The sequence below is a fragment of the Aphanomyces invadans genome (assembly GCF_000520115.1).
Source record: "Aphanomyces invadans strain NJM9701 unplaced genomic scaffold supercont1.81, whole genome shotgun sequence".
Taxonomy (NCBI): Eukaryota; Oomycota; class Saprolegniomycetes; order Saprolegniales; family Verrucalvaceae; genus Aphanomyces; species Aphanomyces invadans.
This window is the reverse complement of record NW_008580226.1, coordinates 50547-66425: the sequence shown is the minus strand read 5'-3', so window position 1 is coordinate 66425 and position 15879 is coordinate 50547. Positions and strand designations below refer to the sequence as shown.

Here is a 15879-nt window from a genome sequence, read left to right as displayed (position 1 = left end):
GCAGCGTGGGAAGAGTTGCCAACTTCACTGATCCGCCGTTCATTTGTGAAGGCAATCCCTGGTGCCCCCAATGCCCCTTAACTTGCGCAACATTTCGTCTCACAGTAATTGCGTTCCACAGTAATTACTCTTCACAGTAATTGAATTTCGTCGTGTAATCCATAGTTTCATCTCGTAGTTGTCGAAAACGGGTTTATTTAGTCCAATCAAACAACAGTAGCAAGTTTGGCGAACAATTTGTTAATCACGATCAAAAACCATCACCAATTAATATATTTCCAATACAAATTTCAAGACAACAAGGTAGTACCACTGGGTGAATTTTTCCGTCGTTGCTGTACCTTTATCCTTTGATTTCCCGAGGTGTCGATTTGGCAAACGCGGTCCATGACAATCCAAGCAGTCGACACACCAAGCGTGTCCAACTTGTCGAGAAGGCGCCCGAACCACGTCACGCAGTATTCATGGTTGAACATACCGTGATAATCGTTGGGCTCCTTCGCCTTGGTTGTCCCTCCGGTAAAGTTTCCAGACCCAGTAACTTGCAGTGCATGCCTGGTGCGTCGAGGATGCCGACAATACAACAATACCGCGGCCCTATTGTGTTTCTCTTACGTTGGAATGCCTTTAAAGTAGTTGGGACCGTAAAGACTGTCTTTGTGACGCTTGTAGTGGTGGTGCATGCGCGACGTATCAGTGTACACGACACACTGGATGCATCTTGGCAACGTTCTCGTCGCGTGCTAGCGCGTTCTTCATGGAGAGTTGGTACGCAGAAGACCCGGAACGACTTTCACGCTTGTAACCCTTAAGAGAAGCGTTGGACAGACCGCAGTGTCGACTCATCATGGGTCTGGTTTCTAAGGTCCACTGTGATCACGTCTTGTTCGCAAAGTAAGGCTAACATGTCAACGGCAGTAGTGCGTGCACGTGAGGCGCGTCGGACCCGCACACATTCTTGGACGCGGTCGATTACATCGCGCATGTGTGGATTGCGGTGCGTATGGTTTGTCCTGATTGGTGAGGGTGTAGCAGCAGTAACCTTGCCTCACTCACTCCATGTACCCGCCCATTACCTTCTTTACCACATGTAGGCTTGCTTCACGAAGTCGAAGCACTCCTGCGCAGTTTGGTCCATGTTGTAAGAGTAGATTCCATAAATTCTAGTGCCAACTGCAGGCTAAGAGTTGGTCGAAGATGTCATGCAGTGAGGTACTCGAAAACCTTTATAATCCAAAATAGACAATATTTCAATATATTTCTATTTTGATAATATATTTTGATTAATTAATTCGTAATATAGAATTTGTACAAGTTATTGGGTAACCAGAATAAATATTAACTAAGCTCGTCCTTGACAAGGTGAATTTCAGGAAGGTCATCGAATTTCGAAGGTATTTAATTATACAGTCATGCAGGTCATGTTAAAGCATACAAAACCCCATATAAATACGACCTCACACTGTCTATGCAAAAACGTTGTCGGGGACAGGAAAGAATTCACCATCGCGTATGTTGGAGTTGGCTCGCCATGGCAGCAACATGTACGGAAGATGAGGTCTCGTGGCATCTGCATCAATTGTATAAATCCCCTTGCTCCATGTCTACGAACGCGGCGATGCTGGGGGTAATGGCCATATGGGTGGCTACGGCGAACGAGGCAACGGTCGAGACATTGTGGAGTGGATCGTGTTGATGAAACGAGGCACACGAATCCAAGTCGCGACGGAGAGAATCGTTGCAGCATGCGGCAGGAGGTTCGCACGATTCACGTCCAGGGAACGGATTTCCAATGCCTGGATCAGCCATCGCGAACACATTCAACGGCATCGTTCAACGTGATTGCCATACCCTGCATCCACACAGTGGGTCGCCCTACTCGACTTGCCCGATGGCGTTGTCAACGTGGCCGTCCTCTCGCAGCACCTAAGCGGCATGAGCTCACGTTTCAATGCCCGTCGTACCGAGAGTAACATTTCGAACGAGCAGGACGTTTGGCCGACATGGGCCAACTTGGTCCAGCTGTCGGCAACGCCTCGTTGCGGCGAGCATCGCTTTTGGAACACAGCGCCTGTCACCTCAACGTCGCCATCTCCGCCCCATTCAATCGATTCGACCGACACGCGCACCAAGTCGCCGGCCACAACCTGACCCCACGACACCCACCGGGGTCAAGAACCTCCACACATACCACGTTTTCCACCTACTTCTTCCGCCTTGGCTTGCTCCGGCGTAAATGTATACATGACAACGTGGTCGCTCGTTGCACATGCCAGACCATCGTCGTCAACTTCCAGAACGACCGAGAGTTGGTTCTCGTATTGACTTGTGTCGGCATCCCGCCAGAGCAGCACAAGCGGCGTGAGCCCGGGGGTGTACATGCCAGCTTTGCAGTAAAACAACAAGCCGTCCCTGTGCCACGTTGACGTGAGAATCGTCCCATCAAATCACGAGATCAGACTCCACAGGCGCGTGCGCACAGACCACCCGGTTGCACACGCAGAAACGAACACGCCACGATGTGTGCCTGGCTCTGGCGAACGATGCGCCATGCCGCCGTCACACTCGCTTCAGCCCATCACGTTCAAGATTCGCGTGGGCGAACCAACGTACTTTGTAAAGGAGAATGTCGTCGCGTGCGCCGCGATGAGCCCGTCGACCGTGCAGTCGTACGACGGCACTGGCTATGATTTGCATGTCAGTAATAAATTGAATGGGTTTCGATGGCAAAGTCGCAAAATCCAACCTCCAACGCCACAGTGCCAGGCGGACTGCCTTGGGCAGTACAAGTAGATGCAAGCTGCACACGGCATCGTGGAAGGATCGAAATGTCCTTAAGCATGACTCTGCACCACACACAAAAGAACTGCGCACACGTCCCTCACCTCAAACGCATATGGGTTTGCATTCGTGATGGTGGCAGCGGTGGTTTCAGCCAGCTTGTCCCGCAGCCAGTACTGGCGGAAATCAACCGTGCAGTCGTACAACAAGTAGCCCTAGTTCATGCAGTCCATAAGTCACGAAGAACTACCAAGTAACAAAGAGCTGCCAAGTACCTTCCAGCACATGACGTCGAGGACGCAAAATGTCTCACTCGCTTCGTGGAAAATACAATCGAGGACGCAGTACTGGTCTTGGCCGGCGTTTGTTTTGCGCGAGCCTACGACCGATCCGCGACGGCACGTGCTCCTTGAGTGAAGCGACGGGGATGCGACGGCAGACGTACCGCATGGCAGAGCTGATGGAAATTTCTTCAAAACACTGCCACTCACGGTGCGGGCGACCGTACTGCCACTACAAGCCGCGAATAGATCAGTGCCTCGTCAAGAGAGACGATTCATTGTACTTGGAAGCAATTACGAGGCATCGCTTGCCGTCTGGACGCGGAAGGACGAGCCAACCGTCATCAAACTCTCGCTGCCGAGACGACGACACCGATGCATGCACGAGCGTCGAGGGAATGTCGACCATCCATTCGGGGTGCATCAACTGGTTCGAATAGTGACTGCGGCGGGCTTTCACTCTGTCTTCGCGCGTTTTCTTGCGACTTTTGGACGCCGCCATGGAAACCTCCATCTCGGCGTCCATCATCGTGGCCGTCAAGTCCTCGAGCTCGCTGTCGACACTTGGCAGCGCCAATGAACGCACGTGCATCGTAAGGTCACGCCGTGCTTGCTTTTGTCTCTCCATGGCGTCCTGTCGCCGTCTCTCTTGGTTCTGATCCATCGACAGACCAAGCCGCTTCCATCCTTCCCGCCTCGGGTGCATCGGTGTGTTGCAACGTTGCAGTTGCTGGAAAAATGTTCATTTTAAATACGCTGGACAAAGACCGACGAAAATTTGACAGTGACATAGTAACGTTTTAATGAATAGAAATAGTTGTATTGCAGGGTTTAGTATTTTAAAAGTCGTCCCGCCATTGAAACAGCCATCATTTTAAATAGCCAACTTGATTGCGGTTGTGACAGCTCTCGGCATGCAAACGCTTTCATCACGATTCAAGTTCGGCATGTGCCTAACGTATGGAGCCTACACGAGCCACTTACAGCCCCCTGAGGCCTTTGCGGTGGATGTAGAATGAGATTCTTGCAGGTCGTTCATGAAGGCTCCAGTTGACATGTTCCGACAGATTACCCGGAATTCGCACGTTTATCCGGATAAATGCAGATACTGGCTGAAATGGACCAATCCGACGTCGCCCATGACATAGTTAGCCAATCAAATGCTCTCCCTTGATCTCCGGATACGTTATCCGACCATATTTGCCGTCCAATTAATGGGCATGGCAGTTTGAACTGCGCACGCATCCAGGATGACGACAACGGAGAAGGAGAAGGGTGCCAAGCAATTCCATCAGCAGAAGAAGGTCATCCAGCGTTTGCTCACCAGTGCCAACGGTGTGTGACACCGGGTCCACTTCATGCGCTTAACCGTCGTGGAGTAGATGGTGACGTGAACGAGCTGGAAGCCTCCATCCGCGCCATCTTGGACTCGACGGCCAACGTGTCGGTCGAAGATATCTTGACGGACTTTAAGGATGCGCACAAGCGGTCTGCAATCCATTTCGCTGCACTCAACGGTCGTCGCAAGGTGATCGCGTACATCTTGGAACACGCACCAGGTGCATTGAACGCCGTCGACGAAGACGGCCGCACGCCCTTGTTGTATGCTATCAAGTCCAACGAATTCGCGTCCGCCAAAGTGCTGCTGGTGCGTCCTGCACACACGATGCAGCTCGTTGTGTCGTCGGTCACCGCCGTGAATAGGACGCAGGTGCTAACCCGAACATCGTCGAGTCGAACGGGACGTCCTGTTTGCATGAAGCAGCCGCCCACGGGTCTGTCCGCGCCATTAAAGCCCTTTTGGACCGCGGAGCCAACTTGAACGCGTCGACCAAGAACGGCACGCCTTTGCACATTGCGGTACGGCTTCAGTGCCCACCAGACTAGGCCCATGCCATGGACCTCATCGTGATATGGAATTCCCATCGTGCAGGTCAGCGAAGGACACGACAAGGCCGTGGACGCCCTCGTCGAAGCTGGCGCAGACGTCAACACTCGAAACGATCATGGGATCACGCCACTGCTCTTGGCCACTTTGATGCGCAAACCCCACGTTGTCACCAACCTGCTTCGTCACGGCGCCGACATGCAGGTACTACGTCGGCCTTATGCTGGTGCCGAAGGGCTTGCGACGTGTGTGTGTTTCTGTCCAGCCCGACATGCATCGACCGCTTTCGACTTGTGTTCCATCGAGTTGTCTGCTTTGACTCGATTTCTCAAGCGACGATGGCCTGGTCGTAGATTTGCATTATGCCTGGGGTGACCCCCTTGCACGTGGCGGCCGAAACGGGGTTTGCCGATGTTGTGTCGATCATGTTGGACGTGCGGGCCGACGAGACGAAACAAATTGCCAACCAACGCACCGACGCCGGGTACGCCTTCCGGTCATTTTTCAGCGTCCCATCGAGCTAACTGACGGTCGGGTAGAGTCACTCCGTTGCAGTTGGCAGCAGGGCTTGGCCACAACGAGGTCGTTGCGATTTTGAAGCCTCTCACCGCGGGCTTTGAGTCGCGCGACACGGCCGAGTTGATCGCGACCGAACAAGCTCGAGTACGTATAATACGTCGGGCGCCACCGAGCGAGCCGTCGTAGTCTCGATGGCATCCATTCGTTGAGATTTCGTTGATGGGAAGCACGGGGATGTAGGTTGCCACCGAGTCGGCGGAACCGATCAAAGCCCCCAAGAGTGACAAAGACCAAGCGCCGACGCCGTCCGACATTGTGGATGAGCCTGTCGAGATGGTTCGTGTTCCTATCTCGATCGATTCATTTGATCGTGTGGCGTCCTTGGGGTCCTCGTGGTGTCGCTGAGGGGGATTGTGCATGATAGCCAGAAGCAATTGAAGTCGACGCGTCTGCGCAAGCGAACGCGACGGCGCTGAAAGACGAAGGCAACAAGCTGTTTGTCCAAAAGAAATATGTCGAGTCGATTGCGTTGTACACACAAGCAATTGCGTTGGCCCCACGGGACCCGTTCCTGTACAGCAACCGATGCGCCGCGCTGTTGGCAGCCAACCGTGCTCAAGATGCCTTGCGCGACGTGCGCATTTCGAAAGCGGTGCGTGGGGTGACAACGATGCCATGCCATTGCGACACTGGCCATGCCTTGATGACAGCATTGCACCAACCTGACGAAATGGCGGTGCTCTGTAGCTCAAGCCCGACTGGCCCAAGGCGCTATTCCGCGAAGGCCAATGCCTGGAAGCGCTGAAGCGGTACGAATTCATCTTGGCTCAGCCTCCAAGTACTCACAGTTGTGCCATTCAGTTACGAAGACGCGGCGTGCGCGATGTGGGCGGCAATGCAGCTCGCGCCAGATGACAAGTTGATCAAGAAGCGATTCCAGGACTGTGTCAAGCGAGGTCGAGAGGAATTTCAAGCGTCGTCGGCAGCTAAACCGTAGACGATATCGCACCTTTCACTCTTATCCCTTGCTTTGCTTATCCCTTGCTTTGCGTTGTCCGAATTCGCCGCCATTTGCTGTCTGCCGCTCTCAAAACGTTTTGCAAATACCACCCCACCTACTGCTTGTCGTCGTGGTCAGGGCGACCAAAGCCATAGTCTTCCGAGTGGCGAGTGGTCGGGGGATCGATGATTCGGGGCTGCGTGGCGGAAAGCGGTGTACCGTGAGGGACGATCACAAGCAGCGGCGCGGCCGTCGTGGTGTCGTTCGTTTTGCAGCTTCCGCCGTTGGCACTGGGGGCGGTAGTTGGCTTTTGACCGACCACTGCCATGTTGCCTCGGAAAAATGGCGGCGGCACACTCAATTGGCGATACATGGCCGCCTGGTCCTGGACGGGCTGACGAAGACGGGTGATCGTGCGTGTATGCGTCGGTGGGGCTGACTCTAGTGAAAATGGCTGAAGCGAGCCGCCCTCCCGAATGAAGGAATACCTTGTTGGTTGTTGTGGAGCGAGAGATGGGGGGATAACGGGGTCAACTGCGTCGCCTCCGCGAGAATGCGCCGCCGGTGTTTTTTCGATCGACGGGATGGCACGGAATCGATAGAGTCGCTTGGGAACGCCGCCGCGAACGGTTGTGTTCGCGGCCTCGAGCTGCGTGACGGGGGACGTCGACTCGACCCAACGAACGGGATCGGCACGTCGCCCATGCTGTGGGGTCGGGGAAGGCCGGGAACCGACCGGGCCCTTGAGAGCGTCTCCAACGACGCGGCGACGTTTTGACTATGCGATGTAGGTGGTCTACCCACCACCAGCCCTTGAACTCGGGTCATGAAAATGCGCACGGAACCCACCTGCGATACTGAACGGACAGCCCCAACAGCGCTTGAAACTTTTGCGACGGCTGGGCTTGGTAGACTTCGGTCTCTGGAGATGACAGCTCGATGGCACTGTAGAAAGGCACGGCGTAGTGCCCTGAAACGAGCTTGCTCGCAGCATGCTGCGTCATGGGCCGGCGGTGGTCGTGGCCGGCGGTCGGGCGCATCGTTGACGATGACGTTCGAAGGCATCGGCGGCAGTCAGTGTCAGGGAAGAACGGATCGAATGGCGTGTACAACTCGCGCAAAAACGCTTCCTTGTCGGCAGCCTGGCGGGCTGCTTCGTCGGCGTACTCGGCAGCATCTCTATCCAATTCATCCATTTGGTTCGCACATGTTGGCAGTCGTGAGCGTACCGCGACCGCCCATCTTCGCGCAACATGTTCCGCCGGTCACTGGCGAGCCTGGCCACCCGTTGCTGCTGTTGCTCCTGGCGTTGTTTGGCCCACTCGGCCGATTCCAAGTCCATCGTTGCCATGTGCTGCCGCGCTTGCTCGAGTTGGAGCCACGCCTGCCGCGAATGTATTTCTTCGTGCGCCATCGCAGCGCTGTCCAGCTCCATGCGTTTCTGGCTCGCTTCAGCTTCTCGACGCATCGCCTCATCTACAGTGCGGATGATGCAGTCAACTTCGTCGTGTGAGTGGTGGCCCGCTACCTCGCTGCCACGTCAGAATCCGCTTGACTTCGACTTGACGCGCTCGCTTCTGCGCCTTTCGCTCATCTTCCCGAAGCTGTTCTGCCAACAGTAGCGCCGCCACTCGCTCCTCTTCGGCAATTCGAGCACCTATTGCGTCGTGTTGAGCCGACGTCGACCGTTCATTGCTCACGGTCAAGCGCGTCCAGCTCAAGTTGGCGAAGGCGCTCCGCTTCCCGTATCTCACGCTCTTCGACCTCTTCGTCGCCGTTGTCCAGCCCACAGCCAGACGCCCATCCGGTGGCCGCCACGGCCGCGGCCTCCCTCGGGCCTGGCATCGTGTTGAAAAAGTACGAGATAGTGTAGTCCCGCTCGGGGCGCTCACGGGGGCTCGGGGCCTCGTCGTCACCGACATCGTCGTCGTCCTATCGAGGTGTGAAGAGATCACTATGAAGATATCGGTGTGAACGGGTTGGATGCCAACCATGAGACGCATCACACGCGCTGCGTCATCTTCGCTTTCCATTTGCCTGCGGTTCCACACCAACTGAGCTGCTTCCCACTGCTCTCTCAGCGCCTTCTCCCGCTCCAAAGCGTCCGCATCGACGCCGACCGCCGTTGGACTTTGCGCACTTGCGTGCACACCGCCCTCACCGGCCACTCCGTCGTCCGCGCCTAGCTCGACCTGTCCAACCGTTGGAGATGCCGATGTACGTCGTCCTGGGCACCCACCTCGACCGCCGCTACCGCCGGCACGATGTCGGTGTCGTGCGAGATCAACGGCGTTGGCGTCATGACATACAGCACGGGGGGTGGGAGCCGCCCCAACTCGAGCACCAGCTCAAATCGTTTTTGCCGCTGCAGCATCATCATCTACGACGTCCACGTGAGCTCGATCAAGTCGTGCGTGTCCAGTGGCTGCTACCTTTTGCTTGAGAAAGGCAACGCGTGCCGACTCGGCGGCGTGCGTCACGCCAAAGTACCAGTCGTGGTAGGCGCTGGACGGCGACGGCGACGGCTCGTGGTGACGGTGCGTAAACATGCGAATGGCATCATGGAAGGCCAAGTCGACACCCGCCTGCGATGCAGCCGCTTGCACCTACGATGCCGTCGCGACCATCAAGCGAAGTGGGTGTTCGATCCAAGACAAGGAGTGTACCGACGCGTTCTTGGCGGCTTCGTGGGCTTCTGCTTTGAGAAATTGGATCCGCGCTGCGTTGTGGGGCGTCGACCACCACGTGATAAAGGCCGCGCACTGGTTTGTCAATTGGATTTCGTCCACATCATCTAGAACCAAGAGCGTGTAAGGGATGCGCCGCAGAAACACCCGACAAGGAAAGTTGTCGACGCTGGTTCCTCGAATAGCATATCCCTTACCCGACACAATCGCCGACGCCAGGTGCGGCATGGAAATATGCGCCTTCATCGCTTGCCAACGCACAACACCGTCATGCATGGCGACCGCGAGCTCCTTCTGTTGCTCCATCAACGTGAGCGACTCCCACGGCACAAAGTCGACGGCTTGTCCGTTGGGCAGAGCAATGGCTTTGAAAAAGTCGACGTCGAGCGATCTCAATTCCGGCGGCAGGACGGGTTTCACGGCCGTCGCTTTGTTGAGCCTACACAGACTGTCATGGCCTGTATCGGGCCATCGATGGCCGCACTGACTTGTTCAACATGATCGCGGCGGCGTTCAGGATCGTCTGCTGCTTGGCGATCTCTTTCGCCTGGAGCTTGGCAAAGCTCTGCAGCGCGACATCGACCTCGCGCAATCGATTCTGCAACAGCACCGTGCGATCGACCAAACGCTGGGAGTAGTGCGGAGTTGCCGAGAAATCCACGGCCCCAAGCGCGTCCAGGTGGTGGTGCTGGAGGACAAACCCGCGGCAATACCATGCCACGTACCGGCACCACCGGTAAAACATGGGGCTGGAGCTGTTGACGCTGTCGCGGTCTGTTCGTTTGGGGATCGCAATGCCGTGGCTGAGTGCACTTTCGACGACGTGGGGGTCTTCCGTCGCAAAGAGCAGCTCTTGGCGGAGAAACGTCGACCGCGCCTGTGAACCAACACGCTGAGCCACCACCACATATTCGAGCGACTCCCGTACCTGCGGCGACTTCCGCGCGTACCAAAACGTGTACTTGTGGTACAGGACTTTGTCGGGGACATTCGACGGCATGTCGAGATCAAAACAGGACGGCGGCAAGTCCAGGCCAGCATCCGCGCAGAGGTGTCGGACTGCGGTCGTCATCAAACTCGCTTGAATCTCGACAAACTGCTGGGCGGGGGACAGATCGTCCCATGGAATGAAGAGCGAGTCCACATCAAACTCGTTGGCGGCATCGTGGTGGGGACCTTGCGACGAGTTGACGTCGGCAGCACCGGTCTGGCTCTGCAAAAACAGATTAAAGCAACCACAAAGGGGCTCGTTGAGATCCCGCGAAGGAGGCCATACCGTGGACGGGCGATCGCCGTGAGCGTCGAGCCAAAAGAGGGGAGCTCGAGGATTCGATGCGGGGCGCGTTGCCAGCTCGACCACATGCACATTCTTGGCCATCTTGGCACTGTAGTCGGCTCCTTTATCTGCAACACCCCCCGAAGCCTATGCCCACCACGAAAAGTTGAAGCATACCCGGCGACAGGCTGCGCATTCGAGAAACCTTGGGGGCCAAAACGGCGTGCCGGCGCTGCTGGAGGCGAGGCGGCGATGGCACGTTGTGCTGGTCGTCTTCGCTGGACGAGAGGATCCCGAAGGCAGACACAATGCCAGCACGAAGTGGCCGAACCTCGCGGACGTTCCTCGTCGACGGCGGGGGCTGCCGATACACGCGTGGAGCGTTCGTGCGCTTCGATATGTCTCGGTATGCTCGAGGCACCACCGTCATTTGTAGTGGCGTCGACTTACGTCGAATGTACTAGAAGCCGGTCAAAACACTCTAACGAACCCGTCCAGCAGCGTCTCCAATTCCCCGCGAAAGCACCAAAGGGCACATGAAAACGTAGCCTCCTACCTGGCCATGGAGCGCCCAGCCGGGTGGCGGCGAGTCGACTTGGGCGGCCATGCCGTTGGGATGGCCACTCCCGTCGGAAGGAGTCGCGGGTGTCGACTCGCTCATGTGCATTGGCACCGCCAGCACGTCTTGTTCATGCGATAAGTTGACGAACGTCTGGTGTGCACGAGCGAGGGCAGTCAGGTCTGTCACTCCTTACACGAAATGGGCAATTCCAAGAGGATGCCGTACCGAGTGCCGAGTCGGGGGGTGACTCTGGTGGTGGCGCTGGGGCGACCCAGGGGACAAGCGAGCGACTGCTTCCGCCACCTCGTCGCTTGGCATCACGTGCATATGCACGGTAGGCATCGTCAGTTGCACAGGGATGTCCATCGGTGGGTATCCCTCTTCGTTGCCTAGACCTCCAATTGGTTGGCTCGCTCCGATCTCACATCGATCCGCATGAACGTACATATTGTGCCAGGCGAGGACGGGTCGGGCGGAGGTCGCAACAAGTGGTGGTTGGCAGCCTCGACCACGAGCGCGAGAATTTGTCGCTGTAGTCGAGGCAGGACGAGGACGCGATCGACACCGGTGCCAACGCAGCAGAGAAAACTCAGTGCATTCCTAGCCGCACGAGGGCCACAATGAGTCTCCAGGGGTCGTCGAGCGAGACACGTGCGGCGTACGGAGTCGCGGCCGTGGAGAAATACCCTCCACAAGGGTTGGCGCTGAGGAGACTGCGTCGAAATGGCACGCAGATGTCCCCGACAAAGTACCAAAACAGGATCGTGTGGTCCCGAGCCATCGTGGCCACAAGCGTAAACTACAGCCACCGTGATGGTGGTGAGCCGACCCGGACGCTGTGGCACAAACGTACGTCAGGATCGCCAGTCGAACCGTCGCTGCGGTACACCGCTACATCCGAGACAGCGCTGCAGTGGGCCGCCGGACAGAACAGGACGGCTTTCTTGGACGTGCCGAGACTGGTTGCTACGATCCATGCGTTAGTTGTGCCAAGCGAATCATGCGGTGGACAGATTGAGCCCGGCGTGAAAACTCACCGCCTTTGCTGGAACGCCGTGGCAGCGCCCACAACTCGACGGCGCCAGTTTCGCACCCGCAACACAAGTGGCTTCCGTTCACGAGTTTTGCGACGGACACATGGATCGAGTGGGTTTTGAAGAGCCCGGCGAGGCGCCACCGCGTGGTGTCCATGTGGGTGCCGTCGACTGCAGATATCGGAGCCTCCACCATCCATTCCCAAACCTTGATTTGCCCGTCAAATGCTGTCGTAACCATGCACGGTCGACATGGCGTGGCCTGGGACGCCGGAGACCTCGGTGCGATGCCGCTCTCGTTGCTATCGCTGTCGGGATACGACAGTGCCGCCGGGACTTGAATGGACACAATGCTAGCCACACATTCCGTCAGTTGCAACGCGGTCCATGAACCTACGGTTCGGAGTGTGCCGCGATGCTGCCGCAGAATGTCGAGGCATGCGGCTCGATAAACCAAGTGTCGAGCAATCCGTCGGCGTCCCCAGCCACCAGCGCCACAACCGCGTTGGGTAGCTGCACCGTGCCCACACAATCGGCCATGACTCCTACGCATGACGCCGTCACCGTTGACACGCGCTCTCCCCCCCGCCATTCCGTTTAGAGAGAGTGGGTGGCGTACCTGAAGGCCGCTTGAGCAAGCGCCACCGCTGTCCGTTGAGCGAAAACAAGTCGAGGACGCCGTCCGACCACCCGACGATGACTTTTGCCAGGTATGCCGAGTACTCGAGAAAGCAAAGGACCGGGTCGGGCGCGGCTCCGTTTGTGTCCAGCCCATGATAATCGACTCCTACGGCGACATGTGGACTCCCGCTAGCCCCGAAGCGCGTGCCAAATACGCATGTCGAAGGTACCTTCATGGCGGGGAAGGGCCAGTTGGCACACCGGCAGCGCGACGTCTTCGAAAAGTTGCACCGACTTGGCGACTGCAGTTCCTCCAAAGAGAGAGTACCCTCGACGTGGAACGTGGCCGCGCTGGGGCGGCGACGGCAGTGTGAACGAAATTTCCTAGCATCGATGGATGAGCGTCAGCCGCGACGACTGCGAGCCCCAATTGTGGCTTCTACCCGAAGGCTGAACAACTTGGACGACGAAGTCAGCATGCGGGACGTGGACCGCGCCGAGAGGACTTCCACGACGCGAATGCAACTTCCGTCAGGGTGGGTTTGCACAAGTATCACAAAATCGCGCGCCGAGTACTGGGCATTGGCAAAAACAAAGCCCGCCGTGCCGTCCCTCGTCGGAGGGGCCAGGCTGGGCGGGGGCATGGCCCATGCATCCGCGACTACGCACATAAGAATCTCCGTGGGCTATCGCACTCGAGCCTGCCTCGCCCTTGCAGGACCGCCGTCCGAAGGGCACCGCCGGCCTGGACCGGACGAGTTGAGTCGTACCTGCATCCATCGGCAACTGCAACGACTTCAGCTGAAACGACAGCGGTGGGATGATGGCATGTCGATCCAGCTCTCCGCATGGAACGACCATGACTTTGGACGAGGCAGTGAGAATGACGACGGCGGCCAGCCCCGGTTTCGTTGCATACGCCGACGGCGTGTGCGTGAGGCAGCAGCTCATGACGTCGTCAGCGCCACCACCATCGACGCGTTCATGGGCATTTTGGTACGGATGCACATCCATATAGGTCGGGTCTAGCTTGAGACTCGACACATCCCACACGTCGACGCCGCTACACGAGAGCCATGGACTCCGTGACCAAACAGGGCGACGAAACGAGAGTACCGCGGGCCAATGGCCAGGACATGGTGCACGTGGGGAACGTAAACAAGCTGTCGAACGTGCGGTGCAGGCGCTCTGGTTGCGTGGCGGCATTTTGCAAGCACTGCTCCAGATAACGCGTCAAAGACTTTGATGGCGCAGCTCGACGCTGCCACAATTCGTTGGTGCTGTGTGTCGACGCACAGCACATGCCATGTCGTGTTCTACGAGAACGAGTCGGAGATGAATCGTTCCGTTCATCGCAGCCAACGTGGGGCCAACACAATCGATCGAGCAGTGGCTCCCGCGCATCTAGATCAACCTTGGCATCTTGCACATGCAGACGGGTGGGGCATCGATGCCACTCGAGCTTCTTGGGGGGGCTACTGGCCGTGCCCCCCGTTGTCCCGCCCTGGTTGCCTACAGCGTCATGCAAACCGCTGCCGTTGCTGAGAACACCACCGCGGCGGGCGGCGTCACCCGACACGCTGGCGCTACGAATGGACCACATGCGGATGCCCCCGACGGAATCGGTCGTGACGAGCTCGTGGACATTGTGGTTCATTGCCACATCCAGCAGTGTTCCTACATAGGGACGAAAACGTCCATGGTCGGATGAAGGCAGGGACGGCGAATGCGACACCTTCGTGACACAACACGCCAAGGTCGTCGAAGGCGTAGCCAACGGCCCCTAGTCTGCACGATGACCGTAAGCCCCATGGTTCCATGTCGAGATCGGATCAACATGTCTTGAGCCGTACTGGAGCAATCGTCGATGAAGAGCAGGACCCACGACGCAAAACACCACGAACGCATTCGTCTGGAATCGATGGGTAACCTCATGCCGCTGAATGTCGTGCTGTTCTCGACAAGTCGTACCCATTCCACGTACACCACCCGGACAAACGCTTCACCGCCTTGAGCGTGCCACGTATGCCGCAGCTACAACAGTCCGCGTGACGGACGCATTCGGTCCCAATTGCGAGCAACTCGTACTTGCACTTCGTCGGATGCGAGCCCGGTGTACACTTGCAGGACGGCTCCGTTGGTCACGACGAGCTCGTGGTCTCGGAAATTGTAGTCGCTGGACGTGATGGACGCCACTGTCGACACGATTTCGTCGCGAAGGAGCAAGGTCGGTGGCGCGGCCATGCCCGCCGCCAACGTCGTCGCGAATATCCACTTGCAACAACGCTGTTTGAAATTGCATTTGCTGTTTGTATACAATTCGGTCGAATGTTTTTATTATTATTATAGTGTCACGTGTAACCGACAATGCAACGCTCGAGCAACTGCACGAGGTGCCCGTGGCGCATCGTGAGCGGCGCTGCTGCCGTTGGACTGCTGCTGGCGGTAACCAGACACGATTCCAATCCTCTGTGTCTGTGTTGAATATGGTACACATCGATTCGCATTACGCCAAAACTAGCTAGAGCACTTGCAAGCACCGAGTCGAGTCGAACGCGGTGTGGATCGTTCCGTGTTCGCCGAGCACGACAATGCTGCCGGGCCGGTGCACGTCCTTGCGTTCGCGACCTCGATTCAGTTTTCGGTACACCACAACAACCAACGCCATGGCGACGACCCCGGCCATCCCGATGCACGACACCATGATGATCATGCTCGCCGACATGGACGATCCGTCCGACGTGGCTTTCACGGAGATGTCGTTCACTTGCTGAGGCACTTCCGTCGTCGGTTCTTGCTGGCTCGAAGGCGGGAGACTCAAGCGGGGGGCTGTCGAAGCAGGTGGGTCCTCGGGAGCTGTCTCTGCATTCACGTCAGGAGTCGACGGCTTGACTTCGTCACCCGACGTCGTCGACAATGGACTCGTAGTTGCAATGTCCGTGTGTGGGAGATCCGTGAGCGGCGCGCCAGTCGACGGTTCTTCTGTGAACGGTCCATCAGTGGAGGGAGCTTCCGTTGTCGCCGGCAATGTGATGGGGCTGGATGTGGTTGGAGGCGAAGTTGTTTCCGGTGCTATTGTGTACGGGGCTTCCGTCGTTGTTGTGATGGAGGTCGATGGAAGGGATGCCGTCGTGGGAGGGGTTGTCGTTGTCGATGGGGGTTCTGTTTGTGGATTTGACGTGGTGGGCGGCGAGGTCGTCGCAGGAGCGGCCGTCGTCGGGGCCGTCGTT

At 57.3% G+C, this 15879-nt stretch overlaps 4 protein-coding genes across 5 annotated transcripts; 1 reads left to right on the top strand and 3 right to left on the bottom strand.

Moving 5' to 3' along the window:
- Positions 1-1452: 1452 nt before the first annotated feature.
- On the bottom strand, positions 1453-3789 carry H310_14691. Of its 2 annotated transcripts, XM_008882594.1 has the most exons (9): positions 3347-3789; positions 3227-3294; positions 3057-3160; positions 2886-2996; positions 2614-2684; positions 2208-2412; positions 1965-2147; positions 1852-1926; positions 1453-1796 (listed from the first exon to the last, which is right to left on the bottom strand). In XM_008882594.1, exons 1-8 carry the CDS (start codon positions 3766-3768, stop codon positions 1876-1878), a joined length of 1215 nt encoding a protein of 404 aa, XP_008880816.1. In that variant the 5' UTR covers positions 3769-3789; the 3' UTR covers positions 1453-1796; positions 1852-1875. The 2 variants fall into 2 exon arrangements, with proteins under 2 accessions (XP_008880816.1, XP_008880817.1); XM_008882595.1 differs by having other exon boundaries at positions 1453-1926.
- Positions 3790-4297: 508 nt separating this feature from the next.
- On the top strand, positions 4298-6513 carry H310_14690 (hypothetical protein). The gene is made up of 10 exons (XM_008882593.1): positions 4298-4397; positions 4445-4710; positions 4767-4922; positions 4996-5154; positions 5304-5434; positions 5490-5613; positions 5710-5805; positions 5894-6121; positions 6217-6278; positions 6331-6513. The coding sequence occupies exons 1-10, from the start codon at positions 4313-4315 to the stop codon at positions 6464-6466; spliced, it is 1443 nt and encodes a 480-aa protein (XP_008880815.1). The 5' UTR covers positions 4298-4312; the 3' UTR covers positions 6467-6513.
- H310_14689 (hypothetical protein) lies at positions 6217-14893 on the bottom strand (the record flags this gene model as incomplete). Its single annotated transcript, XM_008882592.1, has 32 exons — positions 6217-6910; positions 6958-7265; positions 7319-7648; positions 7699-7945; positions 7998-8126; positions 8170-8401; positions 8461-8661; positions 8709-8849; positions 8902-9075; positions 9136-9263; positions 9354-9595; positions 9645-10033; positions 10085-10369; positions 10433-10579; positions 10638-10892; positions 10989-11144; positions 11220-11383; positions 11440-11594; positions 11657-11793; positions 11848-11960; positions 12032-12381; positions 12426-12573; positions 12648-12815; positions 12880-13033; positions 13093-13310; positions 13420-13712; positions 13766-13965; positions 14064-14326; positions 14385-14437; positions 14503-14561; positions 14621-14683; positions 14738-14893. The coding sequence occupies 32 exons, from the start codon at positions 14891-14893 to the stop codon at positions 6585-6587; spliced, it is 6384 nt and encodes a 2127-aa protein (XP_008880814.1). The 3' UTR covers positions 6217-6584.
- A 277-nt stretch (positions 14894-15170) lies between these two features.
- H310_14688 (hypothetical protein) lies at positions 15171-15646 on the bottom strand (the record flags this gene model as incomplete). Its single annotated transcript, XM_008882591.1, has 2 exons — positions 15171-15541; positions 15640-15646. 2 exons carry the CDS (start codon positions 15644-15646, stop codon positions 15171-15173), a joined length of 378 nt encoding a protein of 125 aa, XP_008880813.1.
- Between the last annotated feature and the right edge of the window lie 233 nt (positions 15647-15879).

Bases quoted from the DNA above. Each gene is read 5' to 3' on its own strand.
- H310_14691 (XM_008882595.1), bottom strand. From the start codon at position 3,768: ATGCACCCGAGGCGGGAAGGATGGAAGCGGCTTGGTCTGTCGATGGAT. The intron at 3,295-3,346 runs GTACAATGAATC...CGCGGCTTGTAG, and splicing joins TGCCTCGTAATTGCTTCCAA to TGGCAGTACGGTCGCCCGCA. The intron at 1,927-1,964 runs GTACGACGGGCA...CATGCCGCTTAG, and splicing joins CGTTCGAAATGTTACTCTCG to GTGCTGCGAGAGGACGGCCA.
- H310_14690 (XM_008882593.1), top strand. From the start codon at position 4,313: ATGACGACAACGGAGAAGGAGAAGGGTGCCAAGCAATTCCATCAGCAG. The intron at 4,398-4,444 runs GTGTGTGACACC...GTCGTGGAGTAG, and splicing joins TTTGCTCACCAGTGCCAACG to ATGGTGACGTGAACGAGCTG. The intron at 5,155-5,303 runs GTACTACGTCGG...GCCTGGTCGTAG, and splicing joins GTCACGGCGCCGACATGCAG to ATTTGCATTATGCCTGGGGT.